A 17,840-nucleotide genomic window follows, 5' to 3' on the forward strand; every position below is an offset into this window, starting at 1 on the left:
AAGTTATTTATTTGGGAGGAGTAAAGAATACCGGCATATGATGTTTCGTTTGTAAGAAGCGCGTATAACAGGCTTGATGATGTAAGGTCACACAGTAAATGACAAGGCATTAGTGCGGCTTACACATACAGATCTCCAAAAAAAGAAAAATAGAGAGGGGAAAAAATGAAATTCAAACGGGGAGTGCCTGTGTGTGCCGCCAGAGCACAATAGTGAAAAACGTCTGCCTTTACGTAGCCTACTCGTGGGAAAAGGCAACATACAGTTATCAGAGAAATTGGATGTTTCATAATAATCAATTGCCATTGATATTTCCAAGCCCCCTAGGGCAAGGCATTTCTACATAAAAACCGTCTAATATTTGGTCACAGCTTGGGCTCGAGATGTTTATTTCCAGTAGAGACCCTCGTGGGGACCTCGGCGCGCGCGCTGTTGAAGGAGGCTAGTTTCAGGTGATCTGATGTTGCCTCCAGAGACCTCGCCGACGTCACGGTTCAGTATGTGAGGAAGATGTGTGGGCAGCATTTGGAATTCAGTAGAACAGCTGGATGGATAGCGACTGAATGTGTTAACACATCTGCTCTCGGTCCGTTTAATATATGAGCGAAGAGATATGGGCTGCACCCCTACTAAGTCAACTCTTACCTACACGCACGACCGGGTGTATAAAGATTTGGACACCTGCTCTACTTTTGTACCCAGTCTGAAGAGCTCGGTGTCCACTCCTGAAAGACCGTCACCTAGACTTTGTGTGGAGACCAGCAGTGGAAAGCAAACTTTTCTCAGTGGTGAGTTGGTAGTGTTGTAGGCTATAGTGCCAAAAGATAGTTTGGCGTATTGCTGGTTGGTGTGGAGTGGATTGCCTATTCGTTTTCATTGCGCTGGGGGGAAATTATCATTATTAATGAAAATAAATGGCACTGAATGGCTTTTTCTTTGATGCATTCTAGTCCGTCTAAATTAAGCTACCACTGCAAATTAATTCTGGTACAACGTTTGCTTAGTTCCTGCACGAGACAGCTTTGGACGGTCCATGAGCCAACCAAGCAGCAGCCCCGACTCGTGGAGCTGCGCGACTGCCAGCCCCACAGGCACGCCGACTCCTCCACTGCACCAACCCAATGGAAGACTTCATCCCTCCGTCAGTGACAGCGAGGAGTTGAAGAACCCAACTAGCAGAAGATGATCATTGACCAATTTGTCTTCCGATTTGTGACGCTCTTCTGCACAGATCCAAATGGTCAAGTGTTGCAGTGTCAGTCAGAAGGATAGTCGCGTGTCTTTTTTTTTTTCCAACATTTTATTTTTCGGAATATTGTAGCCAATATTTTATTATGGAATAGGCTAATTGAACTTTTGTGAAAGTTGGCGCAGAGTCCTTATAGTTTTTGTTTTGTTTTGTTTTGGGTTTTTTGCCTGATGCAATTGTCATATTTGATTGTAAACGAGTTTGAGTAGACTACTATTATGTAGTCTTTATTCCATAGTATGCTTTTGAAGATTTTGCATTTCTTTATAAATGAAAGAAGTAGGCCTAGGCATATACGATCAGTGAAAGATCTGCGCTCCTAGCCTAGAAATCTAGACGCCCCTAGTGGCCGCAAAATGAATTTGCTCCCGGGGGTAGGGGTTTTTGGCGCGGCCAGGCTACTGCGCTCCATGATCTTCCCGAAACTCGCTGTGTTGTGGTTGAGCTCTCGCGATAGTACGTGCTCAGCTCCAGTGGATGTGAGAAATGGAGAGATGAAGTCTGAAAAAGAGCAGGTGACTGAGAGTAGGGAGAGAAGCATCGTAGAGATACAATTCAGGGAAATCCAGCGGGACCAGGACAGTGTGCCAGCGAGCCCAAAAGTAAAGGAAGAGAAAAAAGAAGTTTTTACGAAGGTAAGTCATAAACACTACCCCGCATCTCTTGAATGCCGAGAACCGGTGACAGATATGGTGGCTTCGGTCAGCACCATAGACAGCGAAATTCTGGTCGTCAATTCTCAGAGGACGAGTAGCCTACTCACCATTTCGTGGAAGCATGTGGAACCTTTTTTGTAAATCCCTGAAAAATCAATAATTTACCAGGACAAAAATACATACCCCTGCTTTTATTCCGAGCATTTAAACGTGCTAACGGTGTTCAAGCCAGAATGCCATAGCCTACACACCCACGCAAGCTAGTCTTACTTGCGCGCTGAAAAGCTGTAGTCTATTCGATGGCCAACCTCACTGATGAATGCATAAAGGCGCATATCGCATGCTGTGGATGAGGCATTATGTAACCTTAGCAAACGTGTTCCATTTTACTGGGTATGGATGTATGGCCTGTTACAGCTTTGTGATGATAACTTGCCCTGTGTGACCTTGGCTGTTCGTAAATTAATTTCGACTGATTGTGACTTGTGAACCTGTCTAGCAACAGAAATAGCCTATGTAGCCTACTTCATGAAACTTAACATGCGATTAATATGCTACGATTACATGGCATGACATAGGCCTAATATGGTACTAATCAGGGCTGTAGTCAAGTCCACCTTTGTAGAGTCCAAGACCAGTACTAGTCAAGTCCGAGACAAGTCCGAGTCCAAAGAGGTTCGAGTCCGAGACAAGACCGAGTCCAAAAAGATTCGAGTCCAAGTCAAGTCCGAGTCACATGTCGGTCAGTGTTTGACAATGAAAAGGATGAATGTCAATAGTGTGAACCTTAGAAGATAACCTATATGGCATGGATGTGAAGACAAACTTGTTTGTTATTGGGTTTCAAGCTCCACTTTACAATCTATGATGGCCAGTGTTCTAAACAAAACTTAATGACAGACCCGGCGAGTCCAAAAGCCTAATTTGGCAAGTCCATTGTCCGAGTCCAAGACAAGTCCGAGTCCAAACAATACCGAGTCCGAGACAAGTCCAAGTCCATAAAAAAACGGACTTGAGACCGGACTCGGGCCGAGTCCGGACTCGAGTACTACAGCCCTGCTACTAATATGCAAAACGCTTACAAATCTGCTGTTAAGTCTCATAATAGTAGTAGGCCTGTGTCATGCAGCATTCATTTATAGGTCTTTTATAGGCCTATGCATGCATGATCTGTAGGCTATAGGTCTATAGGCCTAGTGCATAAATACGCATAAAAACACAGGACCTACATATAATGAAACTAACATTTTGGATAAAATTGAAGATGCAATATGAATATTGTGCTTTTCTAAGATTATGAGTATGTGCCCTATGACCGACAGTAGCCTATAAGGCGGGAAGCCTTTACAGCGTAGGCCTATGTGATAGTCATTGTGTAAGTCTGATGTTTTTTTAATTTCATATGGGTGCATAAACTGTTTGATTAAAGAGCAATTGTGCAAATTTCACAGGTTGTCATAAGAAGATTGCCACCGAGTCTATCCAAAGACCAACTGGAAGAGCAACTAAGTCCATTGCCATCCTATGACTATTTTGAATTCTTCCCTGCTGATCACAGGTATTTAATGAGATGGAGCTCTGTCATTTTCACTTTCTAGAAAAAGCAGACTGCAAAATCACCAAAGCACGATGACTGAACTGCCTTCATTTTTTTTCCTTCTGGCAGCCTTTATCCCCACCTTTTCTCCAGAGCCTACATCAACTTCAAAAACCCAGAGGACATAGTTCTCTTCCGAGACCGATTCGATGGTTATGTTTTCATAGACAGTAAAGGTAATCATGCCATTACTTGCTGTTATTTGTATTTGCAGAGTCTGTAAGTTCTTAAAATGGCGTGCATGTGTGCTGTACATAGAGTACATCCTTGTCAAGTAGAGCATTTATTATTACAGATAATGGTTTCCTGTTAGGCCTAATTACAAATGTCTTTCAATTCAGGCCAGGAATATCCAGCAGTGGTAGAGTTTGCCCCATTTCAGAAAATATCCAAGAAGAAACTAAAGAAGAAGGATGCCAAAGCAGGGAGCATTGAAGAAGGTAAACCCCATGTTAGGATTTCTGATTTTGTTGAGGAGGAAGATTTTGCACATCCCAGGTTAAGGTGCTGGACAAAGGCTTATTGAAGTTTTAAAGTGAGGAGTCTACACACTTGAAAACCGTTTTTATGTGCTTTGTTCTGAGTCTGAATAAGACCTGAATGGTCGAAACATACATTAGTTCTGCCACAAAAAGTATTTAAAGTGTGCAGGACACTGTGGCCTGGAGAATACACTGTTTTTGTTCCACTGCTTAGACCCAGAGTACAAGCGGTTTTTGGAGACCTACTCCTGTGATGAAGAGAAATCTATGGCCAATCCAGAAACACTACTGGGGGAAATTGAAGCAAAGACCAGAGAACTCGTAGGTATGGCTGCTGTTGACACTAACATTCTGTAGTTTTTCTATAAATAACCAGTTATGAAATGTAGGCTATTAAAGTGTGTGTGTGTGTGTGTGTGTCTGTCTGTGTGTGTGTGTGCGTGTGCATGTGCATGCGCGGTATTTCAGCTAAAAGAACAACACCCCTGTTGGAGTACATCAAGAATAAAAAGCTGGAAAAACAGGTGAGCATCACAGTTGAACATTACAGAGCAGAACTGTGTTATTACCATGAAAGGACCCTTGGGTGAAATTAACCAGCAGTGTGACACCGTGTGTGCGTAGAGGATCAGGGAAGAGAAGCGAGAGGAGAGGAGGCGCAGAGAGCTGGAGAAGAAGCGACAGAGGGAGGAGGAGAAGAGGAAACGAAGGGAAGACGAGAGGAGGAAGCGCAAGGAGGCAGAGAAGCAGAAGAAGCTCTCCGAGAAGGACATCAAGATCAAGGTGGATACTGATGGCGCCAACTGTCTAATTGTACAACTGTATTAAAAAAACAAACTTACACATAGTGCTTGTTCCTATTCTTTCTTCCTTCCTTTCTTTCTTTCTTTCTTTTTCCATCTTTCTGACTCACTCATTCAGACACACACACACACACACACACACACACACACACACACACACACACACACACACACACACACACACACACACACACACACACACACACACACACACACACACACACACACACACACACACACACACCAGCAGGCCTAATGCAAGGAGAAAACCATTTGTGATTGATGGAAGATGCAGAGCTTATAAACAGACACGCACACACACACACACACACAAACACACACACACACACACACACACACACACGCACACACACACACACACACAAACACAGTATGCGCTTGTAATAAAATGAAAATATACTTCACTTCCCAATAGCTTCTGAAGAAATGTGACCGTGATGATGACCTGGACTCAGACCGGCTGAAGGACAAAGGAGACAGCGGAGAGACGGACAGGAACAAGTGGGACAAGCAAGCCGCTCACATGAAGTCCAAAGAGCAGAAGGAAAAGTAAGAATGCAAGCTAGAGAAGAACACATTTTGACTACACTTCAAAACAGCCTTGGACATGCTTCTCGTTTCAAATGTAGACAATAACACAGCCTTGGACATGCTTCTAGTTTGAAATGTAGAAAATAACACAGCCTTGGACATGCATTTAGTTTCAAATGTAGAAAATCGTACTTGAGACAGCATTCATGTTCCTCAGAATGAATCACAATGCTGCTGTCATCCTCATTTCTTCGATCAATAAAATATTGGTAAAAACAGGCAAAGCTGGTGCCTATATACACTGTATGCCTGTCTTTGGAGACTGTGAGGGTGACAGCCTTGGACATGCTGTAAGTTTAAAATACTGTGCATTTGATTCCTTTACTGCCTGTCCTTTGAATATGTCCATGGCGATTCTTAATCGTCCAGGACATGCTATCAAAAGAGTTAAAGCGATGGTTCGGAGTAGAATCACCCTAATGCCATTTGAACCGTGACACCCATCCACCTTTACACCCGAAGTGTTTTCTGCCGCAGACTTACATCAACAGAGTTGCCGTGTTATTCGATGTTTATTCCGGTTAGCTTGACTCAAGCGCATATGGATACTGGGCACCGTCTCCAAACTTTCCCCACAAAAATAACATGTCATTACACCAAACTTCTGCAGTAGCACAAATATGGTCTGTACTCACGAAACGAAGCATTTGGAAGTTTGGAAATAGTCCAGGAGTTTAGTATTATCAACACAAGCTGAATAGCTTCTCTGCTGCTAAAGCTGTGCCAACGTTACTTCCGTCATATGAGACAAGCCCGTAAAAGTCTTCAACAAACTTCCAGACGAGAGTGTTAAAAAAGTTTTCACTGAATTGTGATTAAGGCTTATATTTTCAAGGAAATACTTAAAAGATATTTCAAATCTTACCTACTATCAATTAGACAATGATTTTCGTTATCAATACTGATGCTGAATTCACTTTTCATTGTGCATATTATGAGCTTCGTTGAGGACTCTTACATGCTTGTCTTAGATGACGGAAGTAACGTTGGCGCAGCTTTAGTAGCAGAGAAGCTATTCGGCTTGTGTTGATAATAATAAACTCCTGGACTATTTCCAAACTTCCAAATGCTTCGTTTCGTGAGTACAGACCATATTTGTGCTACTGCAGAAGTTTGGTGTCATGACATGTTATTTTTGTGGGGAAAGTTTGGAGACGGTGCCCAGTATCCATATGCGCTTGAGTCAAGCTAACCGGAATAAACATCGAATAACACGGCAACTCTGTTGATGTAAGCCTGCGGCAGAAAACACTTCGGGTGTAAAGGTGGATGGGTGTCACGGTTCAAATGGCATTAGGGTGATTCTACTCCGAACCATCGCTTTAAGCGTTAGTGGTTTAATGTGCACCATTCCGCCAATGGAACGCTGTAATAGTCTTTGAGAAGACTTTGCTACCATAGTACTGCACTTCTACAGCATTACATAGGGCCTTTACTTAATCCATAACGACATGGCCATTCCCATTCTGGTAACAGCAAATTTATTACAGGGGGCATGGCTTCTCAAATGAAAGGTCAAAGGAAGAAGTCCAATTGCTCACACTCAAACGTTTTGGATGTGTTTAGATAAACATATGACCTTTGCATGTCAACTTTATCCTACTAATGCTGTGTTTTTCTTTTTTGCCTAGTGTACCACCTATGGCTGTTTGTCATACCTTCAGTAACTCATGCCCAATAGCTCTATCTCTATGCCAATGAGACTATGCCATGCATTTGTAATTATTATTTTCTCCATGTACCTCCTGCAGTGTGCTCACGTACCCCTAGTTGTGAGGCACGGCCCTAATGGCATATTCCACCCTCTGTCCAATGTAGGGGTCAGGGAGAGAGTGACAAAGAGCAGCGTGACCAGCTCCCTCAGCCGCAGCAGCAGAGTCACACCCGGCGGCAACGTGACCGCGAGCACCGGGGGCCGCGGGACGAGGAACGCAAGCGCCAACGCCACCACCACCACCACCATCACCACGACTTCGACAAGTTCCCGCGCCGCAAGGACCAAGAGACCAAGTGGGGCAAAGGTTACTGCCAGGATCAGCGCTCCAAGAAAGATGGCGGTGGCCACGGGCACGGGCAGCACCACGTGTACGGCTATTGCCCCGGTGACGGTGCCAGTGACAAGATGGACAGCCAGGACCTGGATGACCTGGCCAGCCGCAAGGAGCGCATCCGAAACAAGGTGAGCGGGAAAAAAATAAATGCTGTTGCAATGCACAGTATAATTTACCAGTGATAATTTACTACTTAGAGAGATTGATTTAGCATCTTCAAGAGTGCATTTCGTCCCAGAGTACTCTTTACATGTTGAAATAACACTGGGCATTCCATCTCTCTACTGCTTTTTATGTGGCATCCATCCCATGGTAATAACCACTGGTTGCCATGGATGCACTTGTGCTGATGATGAGAACAGGAGTAGAAAAAAGGGACAAGTCTTTATTCACCATTTATCATTACCCATCATATCTAACTCAACTCACAGTCTCCAAGAGTACTGAAACCTCTGCCCTGAACTGCCCCATGAGCTGTGTGGTTACTCCGATGTGATGAGGTGAGGCGGATGGATAGACGTGTGGCAGAGGGGCAGTTGGGGCTGTTGCTCTGTGCTACTCTGGCTATCATTGGTTGGTGGGTTGATTGACAGCTGAATGGGTGGGGGGGGGGCTGAAATGGTGATGGATTGGGGTTGCTCCTGTTGACTGACACAAGTCACGTGTTTATCTCAGTCTGTGTTAGCGCTTCACAAGAAACGGACGTGCCAGTCTGAGGGGCTGGACCAGATAACAGGGAGAGGGGCTCTGCCAGAGAAGGTACCGCTACCAGCCTTTATGAGACCTTTCCTCCTGCAGGGAAGACGGGATGGGGGATAAGGGAGGGACGTTGGAGAGTCAAGGGATGGAAATGATTGGGTGATAGGTGGGCATAGAGATCCTAAGTCACATGCTTTCCGGTAGATGCCACGGGACCTCAGTGATGGTCTCCCATCTACATGAAATAGAAGAGATTGGCACTCAGGGCCCTACCGGAAGAATCATGACTCTGGCACTCTATTGTACGGGATTGTATTGTATTAGTTCTCCAGTGTGCAGGAAGGCTCCACAAAACAATAAACACATAGAAAGAATTTAAAAAACAATTTCATTAAAGAAATTAAAAAAATAAAGACATTAATTATACAATTTCCAAAATCAGTTGTCTAAGTCAGTGCCATAGAGTCAATATATGCATAGCTACAAGCTTACTGCAGTGGAGCAGAGTGCTTTTTTTACACGCAGTGTAGCTTTCTACTACACTAAATGTAATGTAAATGTAAACCGTTTCAAATGTATTTATCAAACTGAATGTAAAAATGACTTTACACTTCAAAAAACAAATCTTGTCTACTAATGAAGTAGTTTGTGCACATAGAAAATTATCCATGACTTCTTGTACCACACATCATGTTCTATAAGATGTGCTTCATAAGCTCATGTGCTTTTCTGTTTTGTCCCCAATTGACTTGGCAGTGTATAAAAATGGACACTGGAGACTGAGGTCCCAGTGTCGTTAATAATACAGTCACCCCACGCTTTGGGCAGAGAGGCTGTGTTATGATAGTGCGAGTGTTGTTACGAGTGTGTTGCTCTTCCCCCTTCTGTCCTCCCCCTCGTGTGTGTGTGCGTGTCCGCGTGCGTATGCATGTGCGTGTGTACGTGTATGCATGTGTGTGCGTGTGTGTGTGTGCGCGTGTGCGTGTGCGTGTGTGTGTGCGCATGAGTAGGATCGGCCTGCCATGCAGCTCTACCAGCCGGGGGTCCGTAACCGTAAGCGTCTGGGCTCGGCCGGTAGCAAGGCCTACGACTGTCCCGCCCAGTCGCCGGAGCACTGCGCTGACCTCTGCTACGACCTCACCCTGGGCACCGGGTCAGAGAAGAGCGGAGACGAGTAGAAGTGGAGGATGGAGAAGAGGGACCAAGAGTGTGCTAGTAGTGCATGTGTTCAGTAACAAGCAGGGATTGGTCAATGGGTGTTTTTCAGAACCCTTTTGCAAGAGGAGCATCACTGTCTGTCTATGCTGTTGTTTTCTCTTTTTTTTTCTTCTTTTTTTTGATTGTATTGTTTGTCTCTTTGTTTTTCTTTCACGTGGTTGATGTTTGACTATTGCACACACAATGAAGCGCCCTTACGGTTGCTATTTTGAACTGGCACCCACTTCCCCAAATGCTTACAGGTCTCAGGACAGCAAAGATAGTGTGGTAGTGGTAGTGAGAGAACATGGCCTGGTAAAGCAGATTCAGACTCTTTTGCAGAATGTATGGAAGGTACCGCACGAGGTAGCTGATGTGACACTGGGATATTTACACTTTTCCAAGAAGGAATGCCTCTTCTTAAATAAAACAGAGGAATTCTCTGTACGCCTTTTATAACTATGATGGTTCCAGTTACATTGTACATGTTGTAAAAAATGCTTTTAGATTTTATCACAATGAAGATAGAGATATTTGGAAAAAGAAATCATATTTAAGAGTAATTTATGAATTTATCTGAACCATTGGAATTAAGAGTATTGTTTTTATTCTTTAATACACTTTCCTGTGTTTTCATCATGTGTATGATGAGGGATTCATGAGAGATTGAATGTACTTTCTTAGAAGACCAAGTCCAAGATGATGAGATCAAGTCTTTTTCCTGACTGTCAAATTAATATATTGTACTGTATTGTGTACTGTATCCGTCAATGTTGCAGGATTATCTTTGACTGTGATATTACCCTTTTTACTCCTCATCATCTGCATATTTGCGCTGTGCTCACGGGCATTAAAAGCAAAAGTGAACACGCTATACATTTTGTTAAAAAATCCCTATTGACATTGCGGCGCAAAGTGTTTGTCTAGTATATGATACGAGCCTTTCAGACATACATTCAGAGATAAAAAACTTTAAGGTAGACATTTTGGACATGGAAGCTTAATGATTAAAAGAATGTTTGTGGTAGCCCACACTGGAGCTCTTAAAAGTGGCACAAATCCTACCATATACTGTATGTTACATGCCTTACATGAGATTGATGTACCTTATGTATATGTACACTAAGTAAAACAAAGACTACATAAATGTATTATATGTTTGGCTCATCTTTAAAGGGACACTGTGTGAGATTTTTAGTTGTTTATTTCCAGAATCCATGCTACTCATTCACTAATGTTACCTTTTTCATGAATTCTTACCACCACCATCAAATTCTAAGCATTCATTGTGAATTGCACTTTTCATACATGAAAAGGGGGATCTTCTCCATGGTCCGCCATTTTCAATTTCCAGAAATAGGCATTTTTAGCTGCAAAAATGACTGTACTTGGGCCATACTAGAAAAATTAAGTTTATTATTTAGTAAACTTTCACCAAAAGATCAAATTTGGCAATAGGCAACCCAGTTTCAATGACCAGCATAGTTGCAGTACCTTTTTTGACCATTTCCTGCACAGTGTACCTTTAAAGGAGCCTTGACAAGTTGGGCTATCTTTACAAAAACATCCTAGTCAATAAATACCATTACCTTGCATTAGACATTGCGAGTGTCATTGTTTTGTATTATCACCATATGCATTAAAATCAGTTGGAATGCTTTGGACATGATGGCTGGAGATAAGTGTGAATTTGACTGGTGGTTTTAGGCAGAATAAATAATAATGGGATATTGCACCTAGCAAGTTAGAGTCTCGCATGCAGAGTAATTTTATATGGCCCGCGAGATCATTCCAAATGTGTTTTGTAGTTGACCATTCACCATAAATGTATAGTGTATTAAGACTTGAACATGAAATTTCGTCCATCACAGGAGTATGGCCAGGCCACTGAAACAGCCCACACTCAAATGCAACAGAATATGTGCAAGCAAATTTGAACTATGGTGGGAATCTGTTTGTGATATTTAAATATGAGTGTTAAGAATGTGTGTGCACAATTTTACTCGTTTTTAAAAAAAATAGATATTCAGTTTGGCCCGCAGCTTCGCTTCATATTTTAGTTTTGGCACTTGGTCAATTTGAGTTGGACACCTCTGATATCATTATACAGTAGCCTATGTGTATGTCTCCCTCTGGTGGACATTTAGACAGCTGGTCTACTGGTGTGTTCTGTTAATGTCTCTTAGCCATATTGAGAAAGGACTTTGATTCTTTTACTAAAAAATCAACTTTTTGTCATTTATGGAGTATTAACTCCCAACATTAATACTTAATTCAAATACTTTATGGTTATTCTTTGAAATAGACATCTTTTTATACAGTTATATGATATTTACACACATGGGTCAAAAATGATCCGCATTCATTTTTTATATACAGAATTAATAGGCAAACATATTTTTTGACCATATTGTCTTTTTTATGCTTATTTTCCAACAGGAATCTATATGAACTTGATCGGATCGGATTTAAGCATTCCAGGCCATGCATATTTGTATAAAAATATGGGGCTGTGGTCGAAGGTGCCCAACACCTTATATCAGGTGTGCATAATTATTAGGCAACTTTGTTGTCTTCTTGGAAAATGGGCCACAAAATAGATCTAACAAACTCTGAAAAGTTGATTAACAATTTTGAAGTCTTCTAGAGGGATGTGGCTGTCGTGAAATTGGCAATATGTTGGTCACTTTACCACAGAATTATGAAATGCATCATTACAAAGTCATCCGTCTCATAAGAAATGTCACAGCCAAAAATTGAGAAGAATTTAAGGTGGAGCTACAAAAAAGTATTACCCTGCAGTCCTATAATATTACACAACAGAAACCTACACTGAGTGTCCAGAAGAACAGGGCATTGAGCACTCAGAGATATGGCCAAGGTAAGAAGGGATGACACTAGACAGGTTAATTAAGTCAAGACTGGGTCAAAAATACCTGGGGACAGAGATTTCAAAGTTAGACCTATATGGACTTGGGGAAGTGACTCTTGATAGACAGGGTGGATGAGCCCATGGCCGGATCATTGAGAGGAAGACATTTGCATCTTTTGAAGACCATGGTATTTATGCAGTACTTTGCTGGCATTTGAGTGGAACTCAGGAACTCATGTAAGTGTGCACATTGCTGATCTAGCCATAGACTCATCTACCTGGTCCATTAACAGTCATCTTCACTAGTTCATAAAACCATTGAAAAAAACTGTCTAAAGACATTTCTTGACCCAGTCTTGACTTAAGTTTATTGTTGAGTGGTCTTCAGGTTTCAGCCTGTTTTACCTTGGCCATGTCTCTGAGTGCTGAATACAATGTTCCTGTGGACACTCAATGTAGGTTTCAGTTCTGGAATATAACATCACTGCAGGTAATACTTTTGTGGGAGTTTCATCTTCAATTCTTCTAAATCTGGTAGTGACTTTGTGAGCTCATGTCATGTGACACTGATGGCTTTGTAACAGTGCTTTAGACGGATGTGACCAATATTTCAAGACAGCCACACCCCTCTGGAAGACATCAAAATTGTTTATAGTATTTTTGGAGTTTGTTAGATGTCTTTTGTGGCATATTTCCCCATAGGAAAGCAAAGTTGCCTAATAATTATGCACATTAATTATGCCCTGATATAGGCTATTGGGCTCCTCCGATCACACCGTCTCTTATTACACAAATATGCATGACTTGGAATGCTTAAATCCAATAGGTCAGCAGTGGTCAACAGTGGTCAAAAACAGTTTATTTGTTCCTGACTGGAATCCTTTTAAATATATTTTAGTTCCTAACGTGAAACACTTCAGACTTAGGCTATGTCTGCAATAATGGGGGAAATTATTTGTGTGTTTATTTATATAAGATACAAAAAATAACACCCATTTTGTGCATTAAAAACAGTCTAAATCACAACTTTTAATCCATTAGCTATTAAAATACATTAATTGTGGAAGTTATTATAGTGAAAGATTTAGACTTCCATTAGAAATGAATGCGGGCCATTTTCGGTCCACGTCTAGAAATTAGTGATTTAATACCAAATTCATGTTTATTTGTAAAATAAAAATATGACAACATTTTAAAAAATACTTTTTTGAATTAAGGACCACCTATGTAATTACTTTTAGAAGAATTATGGGATAAAATGTATTGGTTTTAGAAGTTGTGTGAGAGAATACATGATTAATGCTCAGAAATACATTGGAAATGAATGCGGGTCTATTTAGACCCATGTTATGCGTTAGTGTGAGTCCAATGGTTTATGCATTAAAGGGTTAAGATGCTGATTGAAAACAGATTTGAATGATGAAAATGATGAGAAAATAGATACGCTTGGGTATGTTTCATTCTAATTGTGCTCCTCCAATATTTTCATCCAATATTAACATACATTTTTTCCCCAATGGGGTCACTATTGATTTATGGGAGCCTTAAAACCAGGCCAATAAATAACCCTAAAGGTCCTGATTTGACGCTGGGAGAGGTACATCAACTGAGAACCCCAATTGAAAAATAGCAAATCCTCTGTGCAGCATTGAGAAGGGTCTCTAGGTCGTCCTCAGACGAGCCTTCCATCGTTGCTTCCAATCATCCCAATTCTCCATACATCTTTTCAATTCACTGGTACTCTGGGTTCCTGCGTCCTTCTTAAGTATATCCACATAGGCCTAATTAAGTGTGGGGTGTCCTCTTGACCGGCACCCATGCGACGGTTTCCACAGCACCAGTTTGCTGGCTGGCAGTTCTTGGTGCATTTGGCAGTGTCATGCAAGTCTCATTCTCCTTACAGCAATTTTCTCGCTCACCCTTGGTAATCCCTCGTACAGAATTTAGTTGGTTACATATGCACTATCGCTGATGTTAAGCACTGCACGCAGCATCCTGGTGTGGCACCTATCAAGGGATTTCTCTAGGGTTGGCTTCAGGGTCCAGCATTCACTGCCATAGAGGAGAACAGACTCCACTGTCGCGTAGAAGAAGCTGGGTGATGTGCAGGGTGACGTGCCAAAAAAAAACCCATGTCGATTAATATTCTGATTTTCCCTCTGATACTGGCATTCTTTAATTTGTCTATGGTACATGAGACACTGTAGGCCTACATAACTAAATCAGCTATGTTTATTCCCAACAGCAACTGATATTCTATTCTTTTTTCTGAACCCTTTTGATTGCAACTGCGGCAGAACACCTAACAATTAGGTTAATCCCAGAACTTGTAAATTCTTTAAATTAACTTTAAGGCTTTCCCAGAAAACGTTTAGGTTCCCCACAATCCAAATAAAGGTTCTTTGAGGAACGTATTGGGTAGGGTTCGCACATCCAATGTTACTTGTTGCAGGTGCCAGAAAATAATATCAGACAGTTGAAGAAGGTATACTGTGAAATAAGCTCCAATTTTTAAAAAATTAAATTAACCCCTTTATGCAGAGCCTATATTACGGTATAACCTTACTGTCACCAAAATCGTAATGGCTACATCTTAATCTGTTACATAAGGCTCCCTTATGTCATAGCAATGTTGTTATGATGTAGTTGAGTATTTTCAGAAAATAGTGAATAGGACCACCGGCGACCCCATGCATCAGTACAAAGAGGCTACAACAGCAACGTTTCCATCACCCTGGATCTTCATCAGGGTGTCCTCTGTATCAACCTCTGCTTGTTAGTAAGGTTTTGAGGGTTTGTGGCACATTTGAATGTCTCCATCATGTTTTGTCAGCTTTGTAGCCCACAACTGACGTGTGTGTGTGCGTGCGTGCGTGCGTGCGTGCGTGCGTGTGCAGACCCACCTTCAACTCTTTGAGGAACTGCCACAACAGTAGCTACACACATCCTGCCACTTTTAAGCGTCCTCTACGCTGCTTTTTACAGTGGCGAATGGAAATGTTCTTAGAGCATATTAGATGTACATATGCCTGATCATTAGGTGTAAAATCATTCTCTATATTATAACGATCAGGATATACACACAGGAGGTAACTTCCTGACAGTCTGTTTGCAAAGTTCACCACATGTACATTTGTCGGTTGGCTGAGGAACTGTTTCAGCAATAGACATAAAACGATTGTCACCACTTTATTACCAATAGATCTGTTAGGTGTACAGTACATACCGTACACACACACACACACACACACACACACACACACACACACACACACACACACACACACACACACACACACACACACACACACACACACACACACACACACACACACACACACACACACACACAATGTCAGATGCATAGTATTTTCACCTCACACACATGCACACACACGCATGTGTAAGAGAGAGAGAGCCTGCTCAGATGGCACACTTAACACCTGAACCAGTTGCACTTTCACATTATTCTTGTTATTGATGGAGGAGAGATACTATAAAAGCCATTGACACTTGACATCATTCCCACGGTCTGCTCAAGTAGCCTAGGCAACAAAACCGCTGCTCAATGCCATGCCAGGTGAAAACCAAATACCAAGTCAAAAGATCTGAGGCTTTGTTTAACAGGTCGACGCAGATTTGATAACATCTCAAATGAACCGATGCATGCCAGTCACAGAACTCTTCATTCAGGCCATTGCGAATGTTTGACACTTGAGGTTTTGTTGCACGTGTGAATGTCTCTGTCATGTTTTGTCAGCTTTGTAGGTCATACAGGCCTGCTGATATTTTTGTTTGCTGCTGCTGCTGCTGCTGCTGCTGTGTGTGTGTGTTGGGGGGGGATAAGAGACTGAGAGAGAGAGATTAACTTTGCACTAAACAAGATTCCATTGTTAGGTACGGTATATTCCATTTTAGGCCAGAAAAAATGAATGTTCCCGGCCATATAGTGTACTGTGATGTAAACACATAATACACCCTGTGTTCAGGGACACATACTTACTTCTGTGAGGCTTTGTTAGTAGGAGACAGGACAAATAACTTAGAATTTGAAACACATTTTGCATTTTTTTTCTCTGCAATACCTTAGTACCGTCGTTCCTGGTAATGTTGAATGCACCTATATAATAGTCTAGATAATGCATTTTTGACCACATCCTGAAACATTAACTTTCCCGCCATCTCTCTCTCTCTCTCTCTCTCTCTCTCTCTCTCTCTCTCTCTCTCTCTCTCTCTCTCTCTCTCTCTCTCTCTCTCTCTCTCTCTCTCTCTCTCTCTCTCTCTCTCTCTCTCTCTCTCTCTCTCATTGACCTGAACTACCCGTTGCATCGAAGCCTAGCCTATCATTTTGAAAACTTTCCATCTTAGGTCAGTGGAAAGGGTCCCTCATCCAATACAACCGACCCCTTTCACTGCCCCATCCCTCCCAGTCTGCTTCCCCCAACCCCTCCATTGATGCCACATGTAGACACCCCTGTGTTGAATGATTAAAAAAAATTTTTTTGAGGCATACCAGTGAGAAGGTGTAACTGTGAAAGGAGAGGACAGAACGGAAGATGTGAGCCTGCCCTTTTTACCACACGCTTATCTCACATATCAAGTCAAGTCAAGTCAAGTAGGTTTTATTGTCAATTTCTTTACATGCACTGGTCATACAAAGAATTTGAAATTACATTTCTTGCTTTCCCATACAGACATAGACTAATCTAGGTAAGGACATAGACAGTATAGACATAGACAGTACTTATACATGGACTTAAGACAGTATGGACATAGACAGTGCTCATACAGACATTTAAAGTGCAAGACTGGACAACAGAAGACTTGTAGAGGACATACATTAAGAGGTATTGTTGTGCTTTTGTGCTTTTCCTAAAAAAAAGTCCTTTATAGCGTTCTGACATGGTAATAGTAGCATTTTGAAGAAAAATAAATATTAAAAAGGTCTGTCAAGTACACCAGCAGCAGTGTGTGTGTGTGTGTGTGTGTGTGTGTGTGTGTGTGTGTGTGTGTGTGTGTGTGTGTGTGTGTGTGTGTGTGTGTGTGTGTGTGTGTGTGTGTGTGTGTGTGTGTGTGTGTGTGTGTGTGTGTGTGTTTAGTGCAGGTAGAAGGTGCGGTGTGCGTCTGTGTGTGTGTTCGTGTGTCTGTGTGTGTGTGTGTGTCAGTGTGTGTCAGTGTGTTTATGTTTGGGTTTAGTGCAGAAAGTGCAGTGTGCTTGTGTGTGTGTGTGTGTGTGTGTGTGTGTGTGTGTGGTGTGTGTGTGTGTGTGTGTGTGTGTGTGTGTGTGTGTGTGTGTGTGTGTGTGTGTGTGTGTGTGTGTGTGCGTGTGTGTGTGTGTGTGTGTGTGTGTGTGTGTGTGTGTGTGTGTGTGTGTGTGTGTGTGCATGTATGTTTTGAGTTATATATATGGTTTCCCATAAAAAAACCTTCTTCAGCAATGTGTTGATTTCCCTTTCTTTTTCTGTATCCCACTGTCCACCTTGCCTTGCCCTTTGATGAGCTATCAACTCAGTCGCAACGCAGTCGTGGCTCAGTGGTTAGAGCACTGGGTTGGCAACCCAAAGGTTCCCGGTTCAGTGCCCGACTGAACCACGGCTGAAGTGCCCTTGAGCAAGGCACCTA

The 17,840-nt window shown here is 42.2% G+C and overlaps 1 protein-coding gene across 1 annotated transcript; it reads left to right on the top strand.

Moving 5' to 3' along the window:
- Positions 1-1,743: 1,743 nt before the first annotated feature.
- upf3a (UPF3A regulator of nonsense mediated mRNA decay) lies at positions 1,744-9,340 on the top strand. The gene is made up of 10 exons (XM_063214553.1): positions 1,744-1,884; positions 3,357-3,463; positions 3,572-3,678; positions 3,844-3,942; positions 4,199-4,309; positions 4,453-4,508; positions 4,609-4,767; positions 5,224-5,357; positions 7,218-7,578; positions 9,160-9,340. Exons 1-10 carry the CDS (start codon positions 1,744-1,746, stop codon positions 9,325-9,327), a joined length of 1,443 nt encoding a protein of 480 aa, XP_063070623.1. The 3' UTR covers positions 9,328-9,340.
- Positions 9,341-17,840: the final 8,500 nt, after the last annotated feature.

This window comes from Engraulis encrasicolus, chromosome 13 (genome assembly GCF_034702125.1).
Source record: "Engraulis encrasicolus isolate BLACKSEA-1 chromosome 13, IST_EnEncr_1.0, whole genome shotgun sequence".
Lineage (NCBI taxonomy): Eukaryota > Metazoa > Chordata > Actinopteri > Clupeiformes > Engraulidae > Engraulis > Engraulis encrasicolus.